The sequence below is a fragment of the Pteropus medius genome, unplaced genomic scaffold (assembly GCF_902729225.1).
Source record: "Pteropus medius unplaced genomic scaffold, Ma_sr-lr_union100, whole genome shotgun sequence".
Lineage (NCBI taxonomy): Eukaryota > Metazoa > Chordata > Mammalia > Chiroptera > Pteropodidae > Pteropus > Pteropus medius.
In genome coordinates, this window is record NW_024354500.1 from 31,107,500 (window position 1) to 31,128,516 (window position 21,017).

At 38.2% G+C, this 21,017-nt stretch overlaps 1 protein-coding gene and 1 long non-coding RNA gene across 2 annotated transcripts in view; one reads left to right on the plus strand and one right to left on the minus strand.

Annotated features, from left to right (window-relative positions):
- GCLC (glutamate-cysteine ligase catalytic subunit) overlaps positions 1–20,799 on the plus strand; it is a 43,237-nt gene extending 22,438 nt beyond the window's left edge. Inside the window, exons 3-16 of the mRNA XM_039853123.1 lie at positions 493–675; positions 4,477–4,590; positions 6,055–6,113; positions 6,228–6,361; positions 10,818–10,892; positions 11,339–11,455; positions 12,106–12,244; positions 12,691–12,803; positions 13,294–13,386; positions 13,699–13,803; positions 17,662–17,743; positions 17,823–17,926; positions 18,002–18,122; positions 19,187–20,799. Of these exons, the coding sequence (XP_039709057.1) occupies positions 493–675; positions 4,477–4,590; positions 6,055–6,113; positions 6,228–6,361; positions 10,818–10,892; positions 11,339–11,455; positions 12,106–12,244; positions 12,691–12,803; positions 13,294–13,386; positions 13,699–13,803; positions 17,662–17,743; positions 17,823–17,926; positions 18,002–18,122; positions 19,187–19,398 (1,651 nt within the window). The 3' untranslated portion in view covers positions 19,399–20,799. The remainder of the gene's footprint in view (positions 1–492; positions 676–4,476; positions 4,591–6,054; positions 6,114–6,227; positions 6,362–10,817; positions 10,893–11,338; positions 11,456–12,105; positions 12,245–12,690; positions 12,804–13,293; positions 13,387–13,698; positions 13,804–17,661; positions 17,744–17,822; positions 17,927–18,001; positions 18,123–19,186) is intronic.
- LOC120594930 (uncharacterized) lies at positions 614–9,387 on the minus strand. The gene is made up of 3 exons (XR_005650741.1): positions 8,999–9,387; positions 1,442–1,532; positions 614–1,225 (listed from the first exon to the last, which is right to left on the minus strand). It is a non-coding gene; the product is annotated as an uncharacterized LOC120594930 (long non-coding RNA).
- Positions 20,800–21,017: the final 218 nt, after the last annotated feature.

The window sequence follows — 21,017 nt, forward strand, 5'->3', positions numbered from 1 at the left end:
AATGCCAGTTCTTCTACTTGCTAGCTCGCTAACCTTAGTCAAGTTACCTAACTTCTCTGTGCCTCAGTTTCCTTATCTGTAAGGTAGGGATAATAATAATGCCTTACAAAATGTTGACATTTTAAACCCATTAATATATTAAAGTATTTAGAATAATAAACTCAATATGAAGCCTCTTTACTGTTATTAAACATTTTTAAAAGTTGCCAAAGTGTTACTGAGGTGACAAACTCTGGTGCCACGTAAAACTTGCAGATGAATTTTGTTTGGGTTGGCTGGCGGGATGTTTATATATATATAATATATATATATATATATATATGTGTGTGTGTGTGTGTGTGTATATATATATATATACATGTGTGTGTGTGTATATATATATATATATATATATATATATAAATATGTATATATAAACTTTTTAAAAACTTCTGAAAATTGAGTAGACTGCAGCACAAGAATAAGATGGAGCGACATTTTTTTCCTCTGTAGCCATCCTACCCTTTGGAGACCAGAGTATGGGAGTTACATGATTGAAGGGACACCGGGACAGCCCTACGGAGGAACAATGTCTGAGTTCAACACAGTTGAAGACAACATGAGAAAACGCCGGAAGGAGGCAACTTCTTTATTAGAAGAAAATCAGGCTCTTTGCACAATAACTTCATTTCCCAGGTTAGTTCCTACATTAACGTGCCCCAGCAGACATTTTATAACTTTAGATTATAAAGAGAGCAAATCACGATCAAACATTTGACCCTATAATTCTCATTCTTTACAGACAGGTCATTCTTTACATACTGCCTTTGATAGAATCTGTAACATTAGAGCTGCAGGCAGTAATTGCATGCCAGCTTCACTGGGTGGATCGGGGCCCGGAGTTCTGGGGTGAGAGCGTTCATCTGGACTTGGTCGGAAAGACTGTGAGAACCACCGTGACTGATTAGCAATGTGGAGTGTCCACCCAAGGGCTGGGTGGAATGAGCAGAACGTCTGCCACGCGACTCTGACCCTGTAAGGAGCAGCCAAGTCTCCTGATGATTATTAAGTGCTCTTCTCACTCGACTGTAACAGTAGCACCTTCACATGTGTTTGTCTGCCAGCAAGTGATGATATTGGTGGCCGAGGTCACTGTTAGAGGGATGACATCAGTGCTCCCAATGCAAATATTGATGCATATTAACTGTGAACAAGGGGGGTCCTTAAGTCATGTTTAGACATTGTACTGCAAAGAAAATTTGAGATTTGTCATCAAATCTAGATAGGGCTAAAAGTTCATAAAAGTAAATAAATGCAATAAGTGAGATTATGGTCTTAGAATGAGGTACATAAATGTGCTATAATTATACATAGGACCTGTACGTAAGAATGCAGTTCTACCAAATCATCAATCTGACTTATCTTTGCTAGACGTCTTTAGATTGTGACAAAGTGTACTTACCTCCTCAACGTTCAGAAAAGCTTTGGGGATTGGCATCTACGTCCTGGAGCAGTTCGAAGTATTTTCATACTTTTTTTTTTCTGGTAAATGTCTGCAATGAACATAGGCATTTCGAGTCATACTGTTGGTCTGAGACGAACACTTAAGTGGAATTTTCTTTTTTTAAATTTTCATTGTCACATCAATGAAAGCAACTCATCAACCATTTAGAAAACATCTTATTTTCTGTGATGCCTTCATTTCATTTGTGTAGGCCACTCCCGCTCCCTGCCAGAAGAAAGAAAACCCAGCTGGGTGAGGGGGGACAGGTTTGCTTAGAAGAGAATTGGCACGTTCCTTTGCCCTAATGTTTGAAGGAGGAGGTAAAGAAATCATGACTGCCATTCACTCAGATGCTTGAGTGCCTGCTCCACACCAGAGCCACACAGTGATGAGATTCCAACACGAGTGAAAATAGGCACAGTCTTTCCCTCCATGGAGCTAGTGGAAGAGACAAAGAGTAATGAGGTACCCACAAGTCCAGTGACTGTAAACTTGGGCAGCAGTGTGAGGAAGAGATGTGGCGCGGAGAGAGTGTGACATGGTTGTCTGGTGGACTGTGCACGGAGGAGGGAAGCTTCTCTGAGTGAGGATGATTGGAGTGATGTCCAAAGCTCTAGCAGGAGTTTAATAGGTGTGGAAGAGGTAAGGAGTGTCCTAGGGAGAGAGAGCAGCTGGGTACAAGTCCTAGGATGAGCCTGGAGAGCATGGAGCCTTCTGAGAACTAGAAGAAAGCTGACTGGTGTGACTAGGATGCTGAGAGTGAAGTGGAAGTGTGGGGTAAGGTGACGCTGGGCAGGTAGCTGGTGGGCCAGATCCTGTTAACTAAGAATTCTGGTTGCTATCCTAAAAGCAGTAAAAGGCCTTGCAAAGTTTGGGTTGGGTGGATAGTATCATGTTTTTGTTTTGCAGCCCCTCACTTGCGCTGTAGTGTCAGTGTGGCTGCAGGATGGATGCCAGGGCTTACTGGGAGTTGAGCAAGGGGGCTCACTCAGGGGAGATGGCAGTCTGGATGAGAGTGGGTGGTGGGGATGGATCAAGAGGTAGCAAAATCAGCAAACCTGGGGATGGAGACCAGATGTCAAGGCTGTTGGTTTGGTAATTATTATGAAACTTTAGAATAATAAAGGCCACGAAGTAGATTACAGATGTTATTTGACAACTTTTAGTGAACTGAAAAATTCAGTATCTTAAATTTTCTTTATTTTTTCCCCCTTAACATTAAGAGGGTTGTACCTTTTATTTAGCAAACAAAAAAATAAAAATAAAAATTCTTAACACAAACCAGAAATATTTTATCTTATACTTTAAAATTCAGGAATATATTTTATTGTGGCACAAAGGGAAATTTCTGATAAACCTAATGGCTTTTATTTTAAGTGAGAATGCCCCCCGCATATGGGACAGCTGCCCTTTAAAATTTTTTTATAGATTTAGCTTTCTTATTATGATGGATAGTTGAGACAGAAATGTTTTATTCTAAAAATCTTTAAAAAAAGAAAAAAAAAAGAAAAAAGCCTAGCCATATATGTTTTATGATGGGAGAGTATTTTTGGAATTGAAACAAAAAAAGAATGATTATTGTTTAGTCATAGAAGCCTCACCTTACATCCATAGTAAATGATAAGGAAAGTTTTATTTTAGGATCAAGAGGGAAAACAGTACTTGGTTTCTTAAGTATAAACAGTGTGATTTTTCTCTCCGTAAAGAGGCAAAAACTAGTGTGGAATTGTAGTCCAAAACAATGGTCATAGGACTATTTAATTTTAATCAAACTCACATAAAATGAAGAGCTCAGTTCCTAATTCCCACTAGCCTCATTTCAAGTGCTCAATAGCTAGAGGCGGCTGGCTACTACCATACTGGTAATGGACAGTGCATGTATTAAACATTTCCATCATTGCAGAAAGTTCTGTTGGATGATACTGGAGTCTGAAGAGCTGAGTCTGACTTGCCAAGTACATTCTGGTTAGCTAAGAATTCCCAGGTTTAGTTTGTCACTCTCCTGGACTTTTCTGAAGGTTGCAGGCTCGTAGCAAGTAATGCGGAACCCTGGGAACTCTTTTCTAGATAAGATCAGTAAATTCAATTGTTCACAAGACCATTGTGGGCAACCAACAGGTACTTCATTTTATAAAAGGTAGGGAGGGGTTGAAGAGAGGGCATGGGCTAGTCTTGGCTCTCAACTAAAAGTTTCCTACCACTGATCTAAAACCCTGATAAGAGCCCCCTTGTTTTGCTTTCGCTAATTTTGTTTTTGTTAGCCTTTGTCCACCCTCACAACACACTTAACAATGACCTTAAAATTCTCAACTCGAAACACTTGGTGGTGTCACTGCAAGTGATGTGGAATTTGAACTTTACATTTAAGGATAAATACAGAGCCTCATTTTTCTGTGTTAGAATTAAAAATCGCCTTTAGGTCAAATAGATAACAGAGTTGGGTTTCAGACTTGAGAAAGAGATCTCAGGGGTGAGTGGGGACACCCGTAGAGACACAACTTGAGGTATTCATGAGGTGACCTGCAGAGGCCAAAAAACAGGAGGCCACTTCGAGATTCCAACAAAGCTTATCAGTAGGTTGGGGACGGTAGCAGTATACAGGGGTCAAAAAATAAGTCGAGAATTTAGAGCTAGTAAAAGAGGAAGCCTGAGAAGCTGCATAGAGGAAAACCTGTAATCCCTGCCAATTGATGTGACCAGGGGAAGGAACTGTGCTGTAGGTCATAGCTATTGAATGGGGAGACGGGTGGGACGTAAGTCAATGCTCTGTAAATAGTGGGTGAAGCTCTCTGATGAGGTCAGTAAAGAGCTGGAATCACAAAAGAAGATGTTGGTGAACAATACAGAGTGCAAGGGATGGTCGTAAAGGGGCACAGTATTTACAGAACATTTGTGGAATAATAGACATGCGGTATTTCTTAACAGGTGCAGTAATGGTGAGGCATAATTAACTCGTGAAAACAAATCCTATTTAGTTCTTCAATTTGTTGTAGATTAGGCTGTCCTGGGTTCACGCTGCCTGAGTTCAAACCCAACCCAGTTGAAGAAGGTGCTTCCAAGTCCCTCTTCTTTCCCGATGAAGCAATAAACAAGCATCCCCGCTTTGGGTGAGTATGGCTAAACACAGGCGCCCCTCAGATCCCTGCCTTCTGAGAGGATGGTTTTTCTGCCCGGAAATCCTTACTGAGCATTTACTGAATCTTGACTCCTTTTGTAATTAACCAGGAAAGGCAACACGCACAGACACACACACACCTGTTGACACGCTCACTATCCCCAAGACTGCTTGATTGTTGCTTCTGGTATCCAGGCTTGACTTATCTCAAAGTCATTAACTTAGCCACTGTCCTCTCCTTTAGTGAGCAGATTTCTTTTCAGTTGTATTTCTATAAACTCTTATTTTGGGAAACTTTCCTTTCCTTTAATTATTCCTACCTTTTTCTCCTATACATTACCACCAGTATGTGTGATCTACTCATCCCATTCTATATACTTTGATAATAAGGTAAAATATTTACATCTGCATTTAATAGGCACTCTCTACCTTCTAGTTCTATTAGTTTATAGTTTAATTCTTGGGTTTTAAGTTGCTTCAGGGTCCACCCCAGTCTGATCTTGACTTTGTACTTTGAGTCTCACCTGTCATCCTGAATCCAGTGTCCTGATCTAGAGTTGGGGATGTTGGGACTTCTCAGTATTCATTTTTTTTTTTTTAAAAGCAGCTCTGCACACCTGCTATATGCAAAGTCTTTGGGAGGAGACAAAGATTTATAGGCATAGTTCCCAACTTCAAATGTTATAGTGTGCTAATGGAAAATAGAGAAACTCACCTGCAAGAAAAGATAGATTATGAGGATATCAAAAAATGGTAGTACCAGAGATCCTTCTTGGAGAAAGGAGGGTGCTTCTGACTGAGGGGAACAAACAGGCTTCATGAAAGCAGTGGCTTTTATATTTTATTTAACTCTATTTATTTAAATTATTTCAGTTTATAATCTTAATATTTTTAAAGTATTAATAAGAAACTTTTTGTACTAAGCTTTCAAAATCTGATGTGTTTCACAGCATCTTGTAATCAGGACTAGCCACATTTCAATGCTTAGTAGCCACAGTTTGGTAGCTTCTGCGTTAGACATTGCAAGTCTACAGGATACGTATTAATGCTACAGGTTGGGGGAGGGAGTGATGAGGTATTTGGGCTCCAGAGACACCTGGGGAAAGCAAGTATTAAAGTTTGGTTAAAGTCTTTGGACTTAATATGGGAAGTGTTAGAAATGTAGGGTGAGACTAAATCATGGCAGACCCCAAACTCTTGAGCTCGATCTGGTGAGTTACAGGATGCTGGGGAAGCAGTGATTAAGCATTCTTAAGAGCCCAAGGAAGTGGTATTAATGCAAAGCCTTCTTTCAGAGTATCCCTCAGAGCATTTTGATCCATATAAATTTTCTATAGGGTGGCCTCAGAATTAGTTTGAGGTAGGATTTCATTCATTTACTTATATGTGATCAAATTCTTCTTTTACATGATGGGTCTTAGGTGACTCATTTATGACATTTGGTTGTCTGTTTCAGCACCCTAACAAGAAATATCCGACATAGGAGAGGAGAAAAGGTTGTCATCAATGTACCAAGTAAGTCCACAGAGAGGTGGCGAGTGGGAGAGATCCCTGTTACATTGTTTAATTCTTGGCTCTCACTCATTTCTTTCTCTTTCTTTCTTTTCTTTTCTTTTTTTTTTAAATCAGTTTTTAAGGACAAGAATACACCATCTCCATTTATAGAAACATTTCCTGAGGATGATGAGGCAGCAAAGGCTTCTAAGCCTGATCATATTTACATGGATGCCATGGGATTTGGAATGGGCAATTGCTGTCTTCAGGTATTGTTTCAAATGTACAGAGAGGCAGAGTGTCCTCATCCATTTCTGTTTACTAACTTTCTATAGCAAGTTTCCTTTATATAGCATGTTTCCCCATTGGATCCGGTTGCAATGGTAGCCGGTAGGCCTTTCTGAAAACCGGTGAAGTTATTTTAGTAACTTCATTAGAAGCTCTCTCTTCACAGAGAATTTACAGAATCTACAGTTTATTGCAAAGATAACTTAAAATGTGAAATATTTTGAAGTCACTGTCTCTAATCTTTTTGTATGCCTAATTTTGCTGCCATCTAGTGACAATCTAGCTTTGAGCTTGTAAACATTGCTCAAATCTCTTAACTGTTTCTGAAAATGAACTCTGATGCATTCCAGTGATTTTGTGATCCAAGGGAAGGACTTAAGATTCTTATATTCATGCAAGGCCATATAATGGTATAAAAAAATAAATATTTATCAGCCCGTGTTTGCCTTGCTCCTGACTAAGTTACACAGAAGGTAGAATAGCCTTTCTCTGTTTACTGTTAAAACTTTCCCTGGATCTAATGCGATCACTGGTGCTTCTGGCAGTGATCGTGCCCAAGCTCACTTAAGACCTGGATGGGAGAACACAGAACTCAGCAGGTAGCACGTGGGCCTGCATTTGGGTTTTGTCTGTTTCTGGTATTTGGGTAACTCCTTTCACATTTTTTTGGCCTTGGTTTTTTCATCATTCTAAAAAAAGGTTTATATTAAAGCCCCTTCTAGGTCCGACTCCAAGCTAATATTTATTTCATTGTTTTTATTAACAGAAGTATTTGTTTTAACCTTTAATTTGTTTCAAATCATTTCAGAACAGGAGTAGGAGTTGCACAAAATATACATTTTCAAGTTGAAAAATTCAAATAAAAGAGAGGCCTCTTGTTAGGAGATTTTATCTGGTTCTAATTACTTTGGCTGATCGGTGTCCTTAGAGGCCGGGAGCAGTGCACAGCCCGGCCCCCATGCGAGGCGCCCTGGGCCTCCAGCCGGAGCATGCTTGGTACAGAGGCCAAGAAACCCAGCATCCCCATCATCTCAAACAGCTGCAGTGTAGACATGTACCTTCTTGCACATATATCTCTGATGTGTTTATTTTTACAACTATATATAACCAAATTAGAATGCCAGAGTCATGTGTTTTAAAAAAACCATAGCCAAAGGTAAAATTTTTTTCCTGCTTTTCCTGCTGTATATGTTTGGTATAAAATATGTAGCTTCCAAACAAACACAGGCCAGAAAGTTTTCTTACAAATGGTCATGCCTCATTAAAAAAAGAGACTTTTTGACTTTTAACGGCATATCTGCTTTCCTATCTTAATTATAAATATTTCCAAAGAGAACTATTAAGCTCTAGAACTTATAGTGCCTGGCTTTAAAATTATATCAGTTCTATTGGAATACCGATTGCCTTTCTTGGTTTAATATTAAACCCCAGGGTGTTTTGCCAGGAACAGCACAATTGGCTTTATTCCAAAGGGCTGTTCTTTCCCTTGAAACAATGTATTTATACAAATAAATGTGTCCTAATGGTAGGTAGTTAACATTTTTGTTGCCTGTAGATATAATTTTACATCCAATTTAAGATTCGTCATGGATTTAGGATTCAATTTTTTTTTCTCAATGGCACGTCCAGCACCCCAGTTTCAGTACTCACAAAAATCACAGGTCATGTGAAGTGTGTGGTAAATGAGACAGATTCCACAAATCCCCACAGAAATCCCTGCTGTGTCTCTTAAGTAGAACACTAGAAAGTGTTTTACAGTAAAACAGAAAAAATAGCTTTAATTTTTTAAGATTAATGGAAACCTTACTGTATAAAACAAAAAGCATTTTAACCACATTTAAATTCTTCTCTTGGGGAGCTTTTCAAGAATCATTTAATAAGTTCATGTCAGTAAGTTCGTGCATGTTGTAAGAGGTCTCCCCACCCCCAAGAAAATCATGTGGCTTAAAACTGCATTCTAGATAAATTTTAGAGTAGATGTTTAGGTTTCTAACATCTGTTTTTCATACTTCTCTTTTTTTCCCCACCCTCATCAGTTTCTAGTGACATTGCTTCTCTTCTCTATGTACTTTAAAAGGATACCAGGAGCCAAAACTGTTTACATATTTATACCTTTTTAAGGTATTAGAATTTTTTTCTTCCTCCTCCTCCCCCCAACCATAGCCATTATCTGCAGCAATGTTCCATTTAGTTTAACAGTGGCTGTATCAGCTCTAGAGTAAGGAAGCCAGTTACTAAATATATTTAGGATAAGTCTCTTCACTGCTGTAACAACTGTTGGATCCCAGGTACTGTTTTTAAGCATACTTTTCTAGGGTTGGCTTTTCCAGGGTTGTCTAGTATGTACTAGGCCATCTAAGAGAAGCCAGGCAAAAAACTGAGAAACGAAATCTCATCGTAAGACCTTTTTAAAGACAAAAATAACAGACACACAACTAAAATACCTAAGAGTGAAGAAAAGGAACCTAAATAAACTAAGAGCTTCATGTTCAAAAGAATTCAGCAGTCAGAGCACTCGGAGAACATTTAGGTATTTTTAATCTCAATCCATGTATAAATCTGGCCTATAAGGTCACAGTTTTTCAAGTATCTCCCCATCTTATAAAAATAAAACTTACCTTTGCTCCTGTGTTCTCTTTAGTACCCTTTTTCCTTCAAGATACTCTCATTTAATAAATATTTATTAAGTACTTAGTGTAGGTGGCAGATACTGTTCTACACACTTGGGATAAAGAACAAGGCAGTAGATCTCCTACCTTCCTGAAGCTTTTAGTAATGGGGTCACAGCACATAAGTATGTAAATACTTTGCTTACTATCTCCCATATCCTCACTTCTCATTTAATCTTTACCCATGCACAAACTGACTTCTGAGTTTCTACCTTTTTGCAGAAACTACCCTTCCTGATTATCAGTGACCTAACTGCCAATTCATCTCAATCTTTATTTTAACCTTTGATACTCTTATTCCTTGATATCGGGGACTCAGCTCTTCTCCATGTTGAATTAATTTGTAGTGGCTGGTTATTTTAATGAAAATATAGCACTGACTTATAGGAATTATAGGAAGAATGGAAATTATAGGAAGAATGGGTAAGACTGGAGGAAAGCAGAGCAGTTAAAACACTGCAACCATCAAAGGAAAAGTTGAGGAGGACATGGGAAGAGGATATAATCACTTTTGTAAATGATTTTCTATAGTTAGTCACCACACTGACATGAAATGCTGTCGTAATTCAGCATGTGGACTGTGACTCTTCCAGTAGAAGTTCTCTGCTTGTAAAAAATGCAAAGTTGAGATCTGGCTAAAACTATTGGAACTAAAATGTTGGGATTATGACAATAAACATAATCAGTCAGCTGCTATTTCAAGCATTAAGCACCTAAATCATTTCCTGTACCAACACTAAATTTAGACTGTCATTATTAAATAACAGTAACAGGAAATTTGAACTGTTCCCAAATTGCAGTTAATACAAAAGCTAACAACCATGACTTGTATTCCTTGCCTCTCTTCCACTCAACCCCCATGCCAAAGGAGGCAGCACTTTTTTTTGTTTGTTTTGGGTAATTGTTTATGGAGGATTTGTACTAATTATGTAATATTTTTCTCTAGCTAACTTCTAAATATCCTATTTACCACTCTTCTGCAGATTTTCTTGATGATCTACCCATCTTCAGTACATCATCTGAGCCTGTTCCCCCAATATTTCTCCAGTTTATTCTTCTGGGCACCAACCCTGGAGACCCAGCCCCTTACAGGGCTTCTTTGTCTGTTCCTTGGCCTCGGAAGCCCACCATGTCATGGGGCCTCTTCTTTTTGTCTGTCCTACGAACACCCAAGCCAAATTCTAAGTGACACACTCACTTTCTATATTCCTGGTTAGCAGAGCCTGCTGCCTTGATTCTGATGTGCCTCTTCCCATCAGCCCTCCTCAGCTTTTCCTTTGATGGTTGCAGTGTTTTTAACCGCTCTGCTTTCCTCCAGTCTTACCTATTCCAAGCTATTTCTCATACTGCCACCAGTGAATTCTGAAATCCATCATTAGCATCTCCAAATTCCTTTTTACCAAAAGTTATATAACCCCTCAGCTAACTGAAGTAAATGGGAAGCTATCGAATGAAATAAGCTAGAAGAAATGCCTTACTGAACTTCATTACTTATCTTAGTGTCTTATTTTTTCTTGACTTTTAAAATCTTATTTAGCTTAGCAACATGTTATTTATATTAGTTGTGAGCATGGTTAAATACCATTTTCTAGCAAAATTCATCCGAGACAGCTTTTAAATAAAACTCCTGTATTAAGTGTTGTCATCGATGGAATAACTATTACATACCATGCCCCCTTCCTTCTCCAATCTTTCTTAGATTTTACTCCTTGGGGAGGATGTGGGTGATTTTTTTTGTTGTTGTTAATAACTTGCAATTCTTAAATAGGTAACATTCCAAGCTTGCAGCATATCTGAGGCTAGATACCTTTATGATCAGTTGGCTACTATCTGCCCAATTGTGGTAAGTAGAAATTACATCTTATTTTAAGTACTTTTTTGTATAAAATAAAGACTACATGTGCAAAATTTGCTTACTATGTGCTGTTTAAGTCCAGTTAAGATTTCATTCAGAAATGAACTAACACAAATATGCAGATTAAGAGCCAACAGACTGAGTCTGAGCTGTAGAAGTTTACTGTTACTAATAAGACGTTTATGTATTAAAGTGTCAAGTTCAAGTGTAGCCAGCTTCCTTCTCCCATTCTTCATGTCCTTACGTTACAGTGAGGATGATTTAAATGGATCAGATCCAGGGATCTGAGTCTCCTTCTGGTATATTTCACCATAAGAAAGCAGGCACAGGTAGTCGGGCTCTGTATGAGTTGCATAACTGATTCTTCTTGACCAGAGGTAAACTGCCTGGAGTTATTTTTCAACACGTGACATTTTGAACCTGTTTGTTTTCAGATGGCTTTGAGTGCTGCGTCTCCTTTTTACCGAGGCTATGTGTCAGACATTGATTGTCGCTGGGGAGTGATTTCTGCATCTGTAGATGATAGAACTCGGGAGGAAAGAGGACTGGAGGTGGGAACGATTTTCCTTCGCAGCCTTTTTATGTCAAGCTGATAAAATGCAGTTGTAAATACTTGAGATTTTGAAGTTTCCCTTAAATTTTTATCTTGAGTTAATCTCATGTGGGAAGAAATTTATGGGTTATAAACCTGTCTTTGGCTTCGTAGTGTTTGTTTTAAGGTTTTCGTTTTTGCATTTTTTTTACAAGCAGAGAACTTTATGTGGGAAATGCTGTTTTGTTTGGGTGGAAAGATAATTTTCATCATTTGTTAAAATCTGTATTTGTTTTATCTTCTAAAATTAGTGCAATTTTTAAAAAAATATTTCGGAAGTCATTACAGGCTTTTTTACTGCAAACTTAGTCTTTCTCTTCCTAGCTTAATAAGAATGAATGTGATCTGCTTTTTAAGAAAATGTAAAAGTATATTTAAATTATATCAGAAAAAGGCTACTTAAATTGCCTCCAGGCTTTTTAAATAAAATTTTCCCTAATAAAACATTTTAGGGTTAACTTCTTTTTCAGAGTCTTATGTTTAGGTTGCACATTTTAATGTAATTATATTATTTTTTTTAAAAAAAGAACATTTTAATATAATTATTTTGGGTATTAATTTATTTCCAGATCATTTTATTTGGCATTCATTCACTTTTTTCAATTGTAGCCACTGAAGAACAATAACTACAGAATTAGTAAATCCCGATATGATTCAATAGACAGTTATTTATCTGAGTGTGGTGAGAAATATAATGACATCGAGTTGACAATAGATAAAGCAATCTATGAACAACTGTTGCAGGAAGGTGAGAATCCATGCCTTTTTTCTACATTTGATTGTACACCTTTAGTTCTTCAAAACTCTTAAACTTTTTTGCTGACTCCTGGTCTGATTTCTGTTTTTAGAGTGAAGTCTCTCACTTTTCTTATGAGGCTGCTTGTTCCTAAAGTTTTAAGTTCCAAATACTTGTGAGATCTTCTTAACTTTTAGCAAAAGGAACTTACTTTGGAGATCCATATATAGGTCCCCACCAGTGCAGGCACTATGTAAATAGCAAATAAAACTGACACTTCCCCAGGCCCCATAGGATAAAATCCTGGGCAACGTGAGAATACTGAACAAACCAGCCATTGCCTAGTCTTCTAGATACCCTCTCTTCAAACTTCCTGATCTGTCCTGTCGTCTTACTGGACTTAGAGAACAGTACAATCTTGAGCTTTGAAGTGAGTCCAGTGTGACCTCTCTTTGCAGGCATTGATCATCTCCTGGCCCAGCATGTTGCTCACCTCTTTATTAGAGACCCACTGACTCTGTTTGAAGAGAAAATACACCTGGACGATGCCAATGAGTCTGACCATTTTGAGGTATCTCCTGTTTTAGATGCATTTTTACTTTACTAACCAAGGTTGAGGCAGTTTTCTATGCCTGTGAAGAATTAGTGACAGTAGAAATCTTATGCCTTTCATTACCCAGTACAGTAAAGAACTAAGAAAAATTTTAAATTGGTTTAAAGTACTTTTATTTTATGGTTCTTCTTGGTTATATCTCCAAATCTAAATTTCTTGGTCAGTATTTTCTCGTTTGCATAATGATGAAAAATTCAGGCATACTGCATAAAAATAACTTGATCAGTTATTTTAGCGCTGCTGACATATCACTCAACTTTTGTTAAACACTTGCTGTTTGTTTTCCTAGCAGGTCACACTCCAAGAAAGTCTAAATTATACCTTTTTGTATTTGTAAATTGAAGAGTACTAGGTATGGACAGTGAACAGTCTTCCCTTATTAAATATCAGATCATCTTAATACTTTCCTGGACACATGGCAAGTTGGTTTTATTCTTTTTTATTATAGAATATTCAGTCCACAAACTGGCAAACAATGAGATTTAAGCCTCCTCCTCCAAACTCAGATATCGGATGGAGAGTAGAATTCCGACCCATGGAGGTAAGACGTGCGTCGGCGGGAACCACCTCAAATGCACCTGTCCTCCCACAGCCCGTCACCTTTCTGGTGCTCTCATCGGAGGTGCTCACACTGATTGGAAGGCAGTGCAGAATCAAATGTGTGCATGTTAAAAGCAAGTCGGAAAGCTAAGGGAGACTCATATCTGAGAACAGATTGAGGGCGGAGGGCTTCTAGACCCAAATGGGGCATTTAGAGATGCCTGGGGAATGACATGATCCAAGGAGGGGCGTGTTGGGGAAAAGCACGTGTATGTGGTTAGTCCACAACTTCTCTGGTCTCCTGCTTGTCTAGGTTCAGTTAACGGACTTTGAGAACTCTGCATATGTGGTATTTGTCGTGCTGCTCACTAGAGTGATCCTTTCATACAAACTGGATTTTCTCATTCCGCTGTCAAAGGTAAGAATGAGTTTAAGTATGGTGATGGGTCTAGATATCTAGATTACTATCTGTTTTTCATTTATATATACTTATTTCAAATCTGACCTCATTTAGAATTGTTCACCCTTTAGAATAAAATGTTTCTCTACCTTATTCTTTTTAAGTCTAACCTTATGCTAAAGATTCTGGTGCTACATTGGTGGAGGTTCCTAAAAATGGGAAGGGGGGTGCTAATAGTAGTTCCTTAGCCCATTTGAAAGAGATCTAGGGTTGCATTTGAATAACCACTTTATTTCTAGAGGCTTTCGATTCAAGACGATGGTTGCAGTGAGTCCCACCAATTGATTTCATCCTCCAGTTCCCATTTTGGTTACAGTATTAAAATTAGGATGGGAAGAGTGTAACTGCGAAAATGCAAGGAAAGGTCACCTGAGTGGAACCGAACTGAAGATGTTTCTGGAGAACGTAGATGGCACCAAACTATCAGATACACAAATCAGAGTTAATCAGCCTCAACCCAATAAATACCAAAAAAGGAGCTTTCTGGAAGCAGTTTCCTGGCAGAGCCTTGGAACATTTCCAGGTTGTGAGGCAGCAAATAAAAGCCTTTGGTTCCTGGCCCTGTGGGTCCTTTAGCACAATGAATGGTTTGGAAAGGCTGCTACACACAGCAAGGGGTCCAATGACATTTTAGGGCCAGAGAGAAGAGAAGTAGAGCAGCCCTGTCACAGCAAGCATGGAAGGAAGAAGAAAACTGCCTAGCCTAGCATCTGCTCCCATGATACTATGCTCCCTACTCCCTCCACCAAGGGGTACTCCAGCCTGCATCTGTGTCACCCCCACACACTGCAGTAAGTGTGGCTGTCATCTTGTCTCTGCCTGCTCTTCACATCAAGGCCAAAGATAACCCATAGAATTCTTTGGGCCCCCTTTGCCCATGTGAGTGTACCTGCTGGGGAGAGCAGCCCTTCTAAGGGAGAGTTCGTGTAAGCTACCAATCTCAGCCTTTGTTTAAAAATATAAATAGATATTTAAAGGTCGGTAGAAAACTAAGAACTTTTAATAGCCTTAAAAAGAAGGGCCCATCTGGGCCTGCAGAATATATAATCCTCAGTGCAACAGTTAATTTAAGAAACTGGAAAGAATTGTTAAAGAACTTCTAAGAGTGCCCTCGAAGAAATTCTAGGGAAAGGATCACATCAATAAAATAAACAAGCACTATGGACCAAAGAGCATTTGGAGAATAGGAGTTCTTAGAAACAAAGAAGATAACAATTTTAAAACCCAGTATATACACCAGGAGAGCAGATGTTAAAGAGCAAAATCAGTGATTTAGGAAACCAAATTGAGATTTATCCCAGTAGGATGGCAAAGAAATGGAAACTGAAACATGGAAAATTGCTATGGAAAGTTCAGCATTTGTGTAATAACTTAGAAGAAAAGAATGATCGGTGTAAAAGAGATATGAGACACAATAATCCAAGAAATAGAATTTTCTTCAGTGAAAGAGTCCATTAAGGATGAGACATGTATTTAAAGAGGAACCCAAATCTACATATTTCTGAATCTCAAAAGATCAACTGTCTAGACAAGAAAGTTAGCTGCCAAGAGGGGAAAAAATGAATTAATATCACCTCTCATTTATAACATTACATACTAAAAGAGATTGAGACAAGTCTCTAGAATCCTGAGGGGTAAAGAATTACAGCCATAGAATTCTCTTCCCAGCCAAACCATTCTTTAAATTCCAGGTAATTCTAACAAAATATAATAGATTATTAGAGCTAAAAGTATGCCAAAATCTTATTTAGTGAAGGGATAATGGAAAGAGACAGATGGCTGATACTCTTTAATGCTTGACATTTAGAGAGGTGATTTCAAAATTACATTTAATAGTAAGAAAAACTACTAATAGTATAGAAATTGGATTTATTACTTCTAACGTGCTAGCTAACAGGAATGGGAAAAGACAAAGAGACTTTGCCACAAAAGAGGTGTGGGCCAGGAAGTAGTTAACAGTATAGCCCAGAGAACATAAAATTGTTAAAAAGCAAAAACAAATTCGAATAGACTAAACTCTCCTATTAAAAAGTTAAAACAGATATAGCAACATAATGGCGTATGTTGTTTGCATAAGATGTACCTAACATAAGGTGGAAATGTGGAAAATAAAGATCTATGTGATGACTTTTTAAGAAAAGAGCAGGAATGATAATAGACAAAATATTATGTGAGATAGAAAGTATTAAATGAGATAGAGAAAGCAATTTTCTGTGCTCTTTTAAGATAATGTTAGAGCCATCATTTTTTAAAGACACTATAGTGGGTAAGGTATGACTTTGGTGTAAGCATTGAATTTATAAATCACTTGTACTACTTACTAGCTTCTTAACCTGGACAAGTTACTTATCCTTTCAGTGCCTCAGTTTACACATGTAGAATGGGGAAAAGTGTGGGCCGTTGTAAGGCCAAGTGAGATTCAGGATATAAGTCACTTAGTAGTGTACCTTGCATCTTAATAATTGACAGGTCATATAATCAAAGAATGAGAAAGGCCGTAGGGATATTCAACGACATGGAGTAACAGGCTTGATTATGTAACCGCTATCACAAATCTCATACCACAGAACATCTTTTTTCAAATGCACTGAGGAAGATTTATAAAAATTAAGGAAGGTCTTCTGTTCTCAATAAGATACCATACAGGATGCATTCTCACCAAAATTCAAAAAGAAAGTTGAAGAGCAATGTAACTGTTGGAAATTTAAAGTGTTTTTCCTAATAGGTTTTAGAATAAGGCAGAACTAGGATTATAGCTTGTATAGGAAAGTGAAAGGCAGTGGGATGCTGGCAAAGTTCAGCTCTGAGGGAAAAATCATAGCATTAAATGCTTTAAAAGAAAGTTGGAAAATAAACCTAAGCAGTCCAATTGAGAATCTAAAGAGTAATAATAGTAAAATAATTTGTAAAGGGGAATTCATGAAAGCAGAAATTAAAAAGTGATCTTAAGTTTTGTCAAGATTAAGAAAAAAATTATTAGAAATGAAAGATGATCATAGCCATGGTAGAATTTTAGACTATTTGAATATGCTCCTAGAAGTATCTAGATTATTTAGGTCATATGTGTCTTTTTAAAAAACCACAATAACAACAAATGGAATTGAGTATGGTAAAGAGGCTTAATAATCAAAGGCTTTGTACCATCCACCTTATTTGAGTGTGACCCTCTAAATTGTGTCTTTTATATATTGAGGTTCCCCTGAGATTTCATTATAAGAAATAAGAGACAACTACTAAGATGTTTTAAAAACTCTACTTTGAGGGTCTTAAATAATTGGAGAAATGGAGAATTCACAAATGAAGAGGAATTTTTTGGCCTCATGAATAAGTTGACATGGCCAGGGCCACCAGGTAGGCAGACAGCATTGGTGACCCTCTGCCTGGAGGGCTAACCTTGTGCCAGATTTGACAACCTGCTGACTCTTTTTTTTCACCACCAAAGAGGCAGCAAAACCCCAGTGATTTGGGAGGACAGAGCACTGAACTGGAAGTCAGGAGGACTGTGTCGTGTCAAGGAAATCAACCACTTGCCTCTGAGACTAGATTTCTTGCAGGGTTTGGTCTTAAAGGTGCTTCGAAATGCAGACAGCGTACGTGAATATGTTTTTTGTTTAAGATAAGCTCTTAAAATTTTCCCGTTATTGAAAAGCACATACCAACTTGTGATTGAGTGACACAGGCCCCACATAAAGTAAAAAGTCTGTTATTCTGAGCAGAAAGCATTGGAGGAGACAGTTCTAATTGCAGAAGTGAGGAAGGCACTACAAACTCTGGTGAAGAGTGTTCTGACTGGCTGTGATGATTTTTCTCCCTTAGGTTGATGAAAACATGAAAGTAGCACAGAAACGAGATGCTGTTCTGCAGGGAATGTTCTATTTCAGGAAAGACATTTGCAAAGGTATTACATTCTCTTGGATTTCTAGGGTCACTTTAGCTACGACAAGCCACCAAAGCTCCTGTGCCCTCTCCTCTGGCAGGTGGCAGCGCCGTGGTGGACGGCTGTGGCAAGTCCCAGAACAGCGCGGAGCTGGCGGCGGAGGAGTACACCCTGATGAGCATCGACACCATCGTTAACGGGAAGGTAGGGGTCCTGTGCAGCGTGCCTCACCGCTCACACCTGGGGCAGGCAACTGATGACGTGTTCTGTTCCTTGTAGGAAGGTGTGTTTCCTGGGCTGATCCCAGTTCTGAACTCCTACCTTGAAAACATGGAAGTGGATGTGGATACCAGATGTAGCATTCTGAACTACTTAAAGCTGATTAAGAAGAGAGCATCGGGTATAGTATTCTTAGTTTTCTTTCTTTGAAAGAATTTCATAATGTAGGCAGAACCTCACAATCCTACAATACTCGATTTCTTAAGGTAGTCTTTAAAAGTGTGTGTTATCAGTGCACACTTTTTCACGTTTTGACATTTCTGCAGTCGGATACGCCTTACAATCTGATAATCACTGTCTAATTAGCGGTGCATTTTTTTTCTTACTGGTTCGTAAAATAGTGATGCATCTTTAAGTCGATAGCATCTTAGTGCAATGCAGTATCTAGATCGCTTATTTGTCATTTATGTCCAGCTGTGTTTGTTTTGCATCATCATGGTCTCTTTTTGTAGGGTTTAGTAACTCTGTAGGTTAAATAAGTGACACAGCTAGGATGTCTGGCTCTTCAGCCTTCCTCCTTACAGTGAGCACCCCAAGGACCCCTTATTTGTTAGCTTTGAAGATATCATATCAATGGTGCTAACAGGTTCCCGGTACAGGGAGCCGTCAGCTGTGAATAAGAGCAACAGGAATGGTAAGGGCCTCTGTATTTCACTCAAGGCTTCTGTAAACTTTCTGGAGTCACAGAGGATACACCCCTCGAATGGTATATGTGCTAATTTCTCTTAATTCACTCTACTTACTATTCTTGATTCTTTCCACCTCTTTGAAGATTGCTCTGGCAAACTCAGGGTGTGCCGTCCTCAGACAGCTCAACAGCTCATGACACTGGCATATGTGGTCTTAACCCTCTAGCCAAAGGGGAGGACACGTGCTCTAGTACACGCGTGTTGGCTCCCGTTTTTACGAGATGGCAGTGTATTGTGTGGGTAGCATCTAACAGGTAGCAACAGGATGGATGTGTTCTAGCTGTCTGCCTGCAACCTAAAGTTCCTTCCCTGGAGAAATTCTTCTCAAACACTATGGAAGACGTGTTGTTCCCAACACCTGTCATATGGCTCCACCAAAGGTCATGCTGAATTTTCTTCAGGGTTGTGTTTATCCTCGTCTCTAAATGTCAACTTAATTTTAAAAAGCATTACTAGTAACTTACGTTGTCTTTTAAATTTTTTTTTTTTTCTTCAGGAGAACTAATGACAGTTGCAAAATGGATGAGAGAGTTTATTGCAAACCATCCTGACTACAAGCAAGACAGTGTGATAACTGATGAAATGAACTATAGCCTTATTTTAAAGTGTAACCAAATTGCAGATGAATTATGTGAATGCCCAGAGTTACATGGACCAGCATTTAGGAAAGTAAAATATAGTGGAAGTAAAACCGACTCCTCCAACTAGACCTTCTGCAGAAGGAAAAATGCATTACTGTTTTATCGAAGAACTGACTGCAGTGCCCTCAGCCATGTGTGGTATGAAAACCAAATAAAAGAACCATAGTGTTTCCTGGGCCAGTAGGCCAGAAATGGATTTAGAGGCTTCCTTCAGTAGGTAAATCCAGAGTTTATACAGTGAACATGTACATAGTAAAGTATTTTTATGATTAACAGTGTATTTTAATAACATATCTAAAGTCATTGTGGACTAACTTGTACATTTTTCAATTCTTACTGTGGAGCAGCTAGCTACTGCCTAAGTAAGCATTTTGTAAATGTAATGCACTAGTAATTGTTCTATACCTGCATTCTGGAATTCAAAATGTTTACTGTAAACTTTTTTTTTTTATATAAGATTACATGGGACCTGATTCACTGAAATTTATCACTTAAAAAGTTTGCCCTGTTTATTTTGAGTTATCTCCTTTTTTTGTGTACATAAAATCACCATTGACTCCATTGAAGGACTTCCAGGGTAACCTTGGATTTCTGGGCCTTACCTAGGATGTTTCTTTTGTGATCAGAATGGCTGACCATTGGGGCCACCTTGCTCCATGCTTTCCCCTCTCAATAAAACCCATTGAACTCTGATGGCTGTTAGAAAAGGTACTTTCCTTCTTTATTTAAATTTGATGTTTCAGGCATTAAGTTTAAAGACAACTTTGTAGGAAGGCAGATTTACCTTGCCATCGCATGTAGTGATTATTGGGGATGATTTATTTTTAAAAAGAGGAGAGTCGTTTTGCTTCCTGTGCATAATGTACAAAAGAGCTCTTCTGTTGTGGCCCTGTTTATTCTTATTGCTGCTGTGTTTAAATTTTCAAATCAAATGCAGTTGCTGCAGTTTTTGTTTTGTTACTTTTTCTCTAGTTTCCAGTACACATATTGACATACATTCTTCTAAAAGTGATTCATTCTAGATTCTACCTGGTGGATATTCCACATACTGCTTATTATCTTCTTTATGAAACTGATAAATCATGATATGCACTAAGTTTTGTGAATCAGGACCTTAAATGTTTAATTGTAAATAATTTTTCACATAATTAGAGCTTTTTGTTGAAGTTTTTCTTTCAATTAGTTAAGTTTTAACTGCTTTTGAAATAACGTTTGCATAATCTACAGTAGTTAACAGGCATCAATATTTAAACTGTAATGCTAATTTTAAGAGATTGCGATAAAGCTGCTTCAGCTAAGCCTGTTTATGTATAAATACTAGGGTTTATGTTATATTTCACACATGCATTTTGGAGGATTAAAGAATGCCTGGTTTTCATTTGCAATTTGCTTGTAAATCAGGTTGTAAAAGGCAGATAACATGTTTGTGGTATGAAGAAATAAAAGAATGGAATTAGCATTCTGAAAACTCTTGATTGTGTGAGTTGTGTAGCTAAAGGAATGTGGTGGGGTGTGTTTTTTAATTAGTACAGATAGTCTGTGAAATTAGTTTTTCATTGTGATCTTCAGGTGTTTTTTTAGAAAGAAGCATCGTGGTAAAAGCAGGCGCCTCATCTCTCTTAGTAGCTGTCATTCCTTGTGGGGAGAGGAATGATTTGGTGTTTGGAGTAAAACAAATTCACTAGC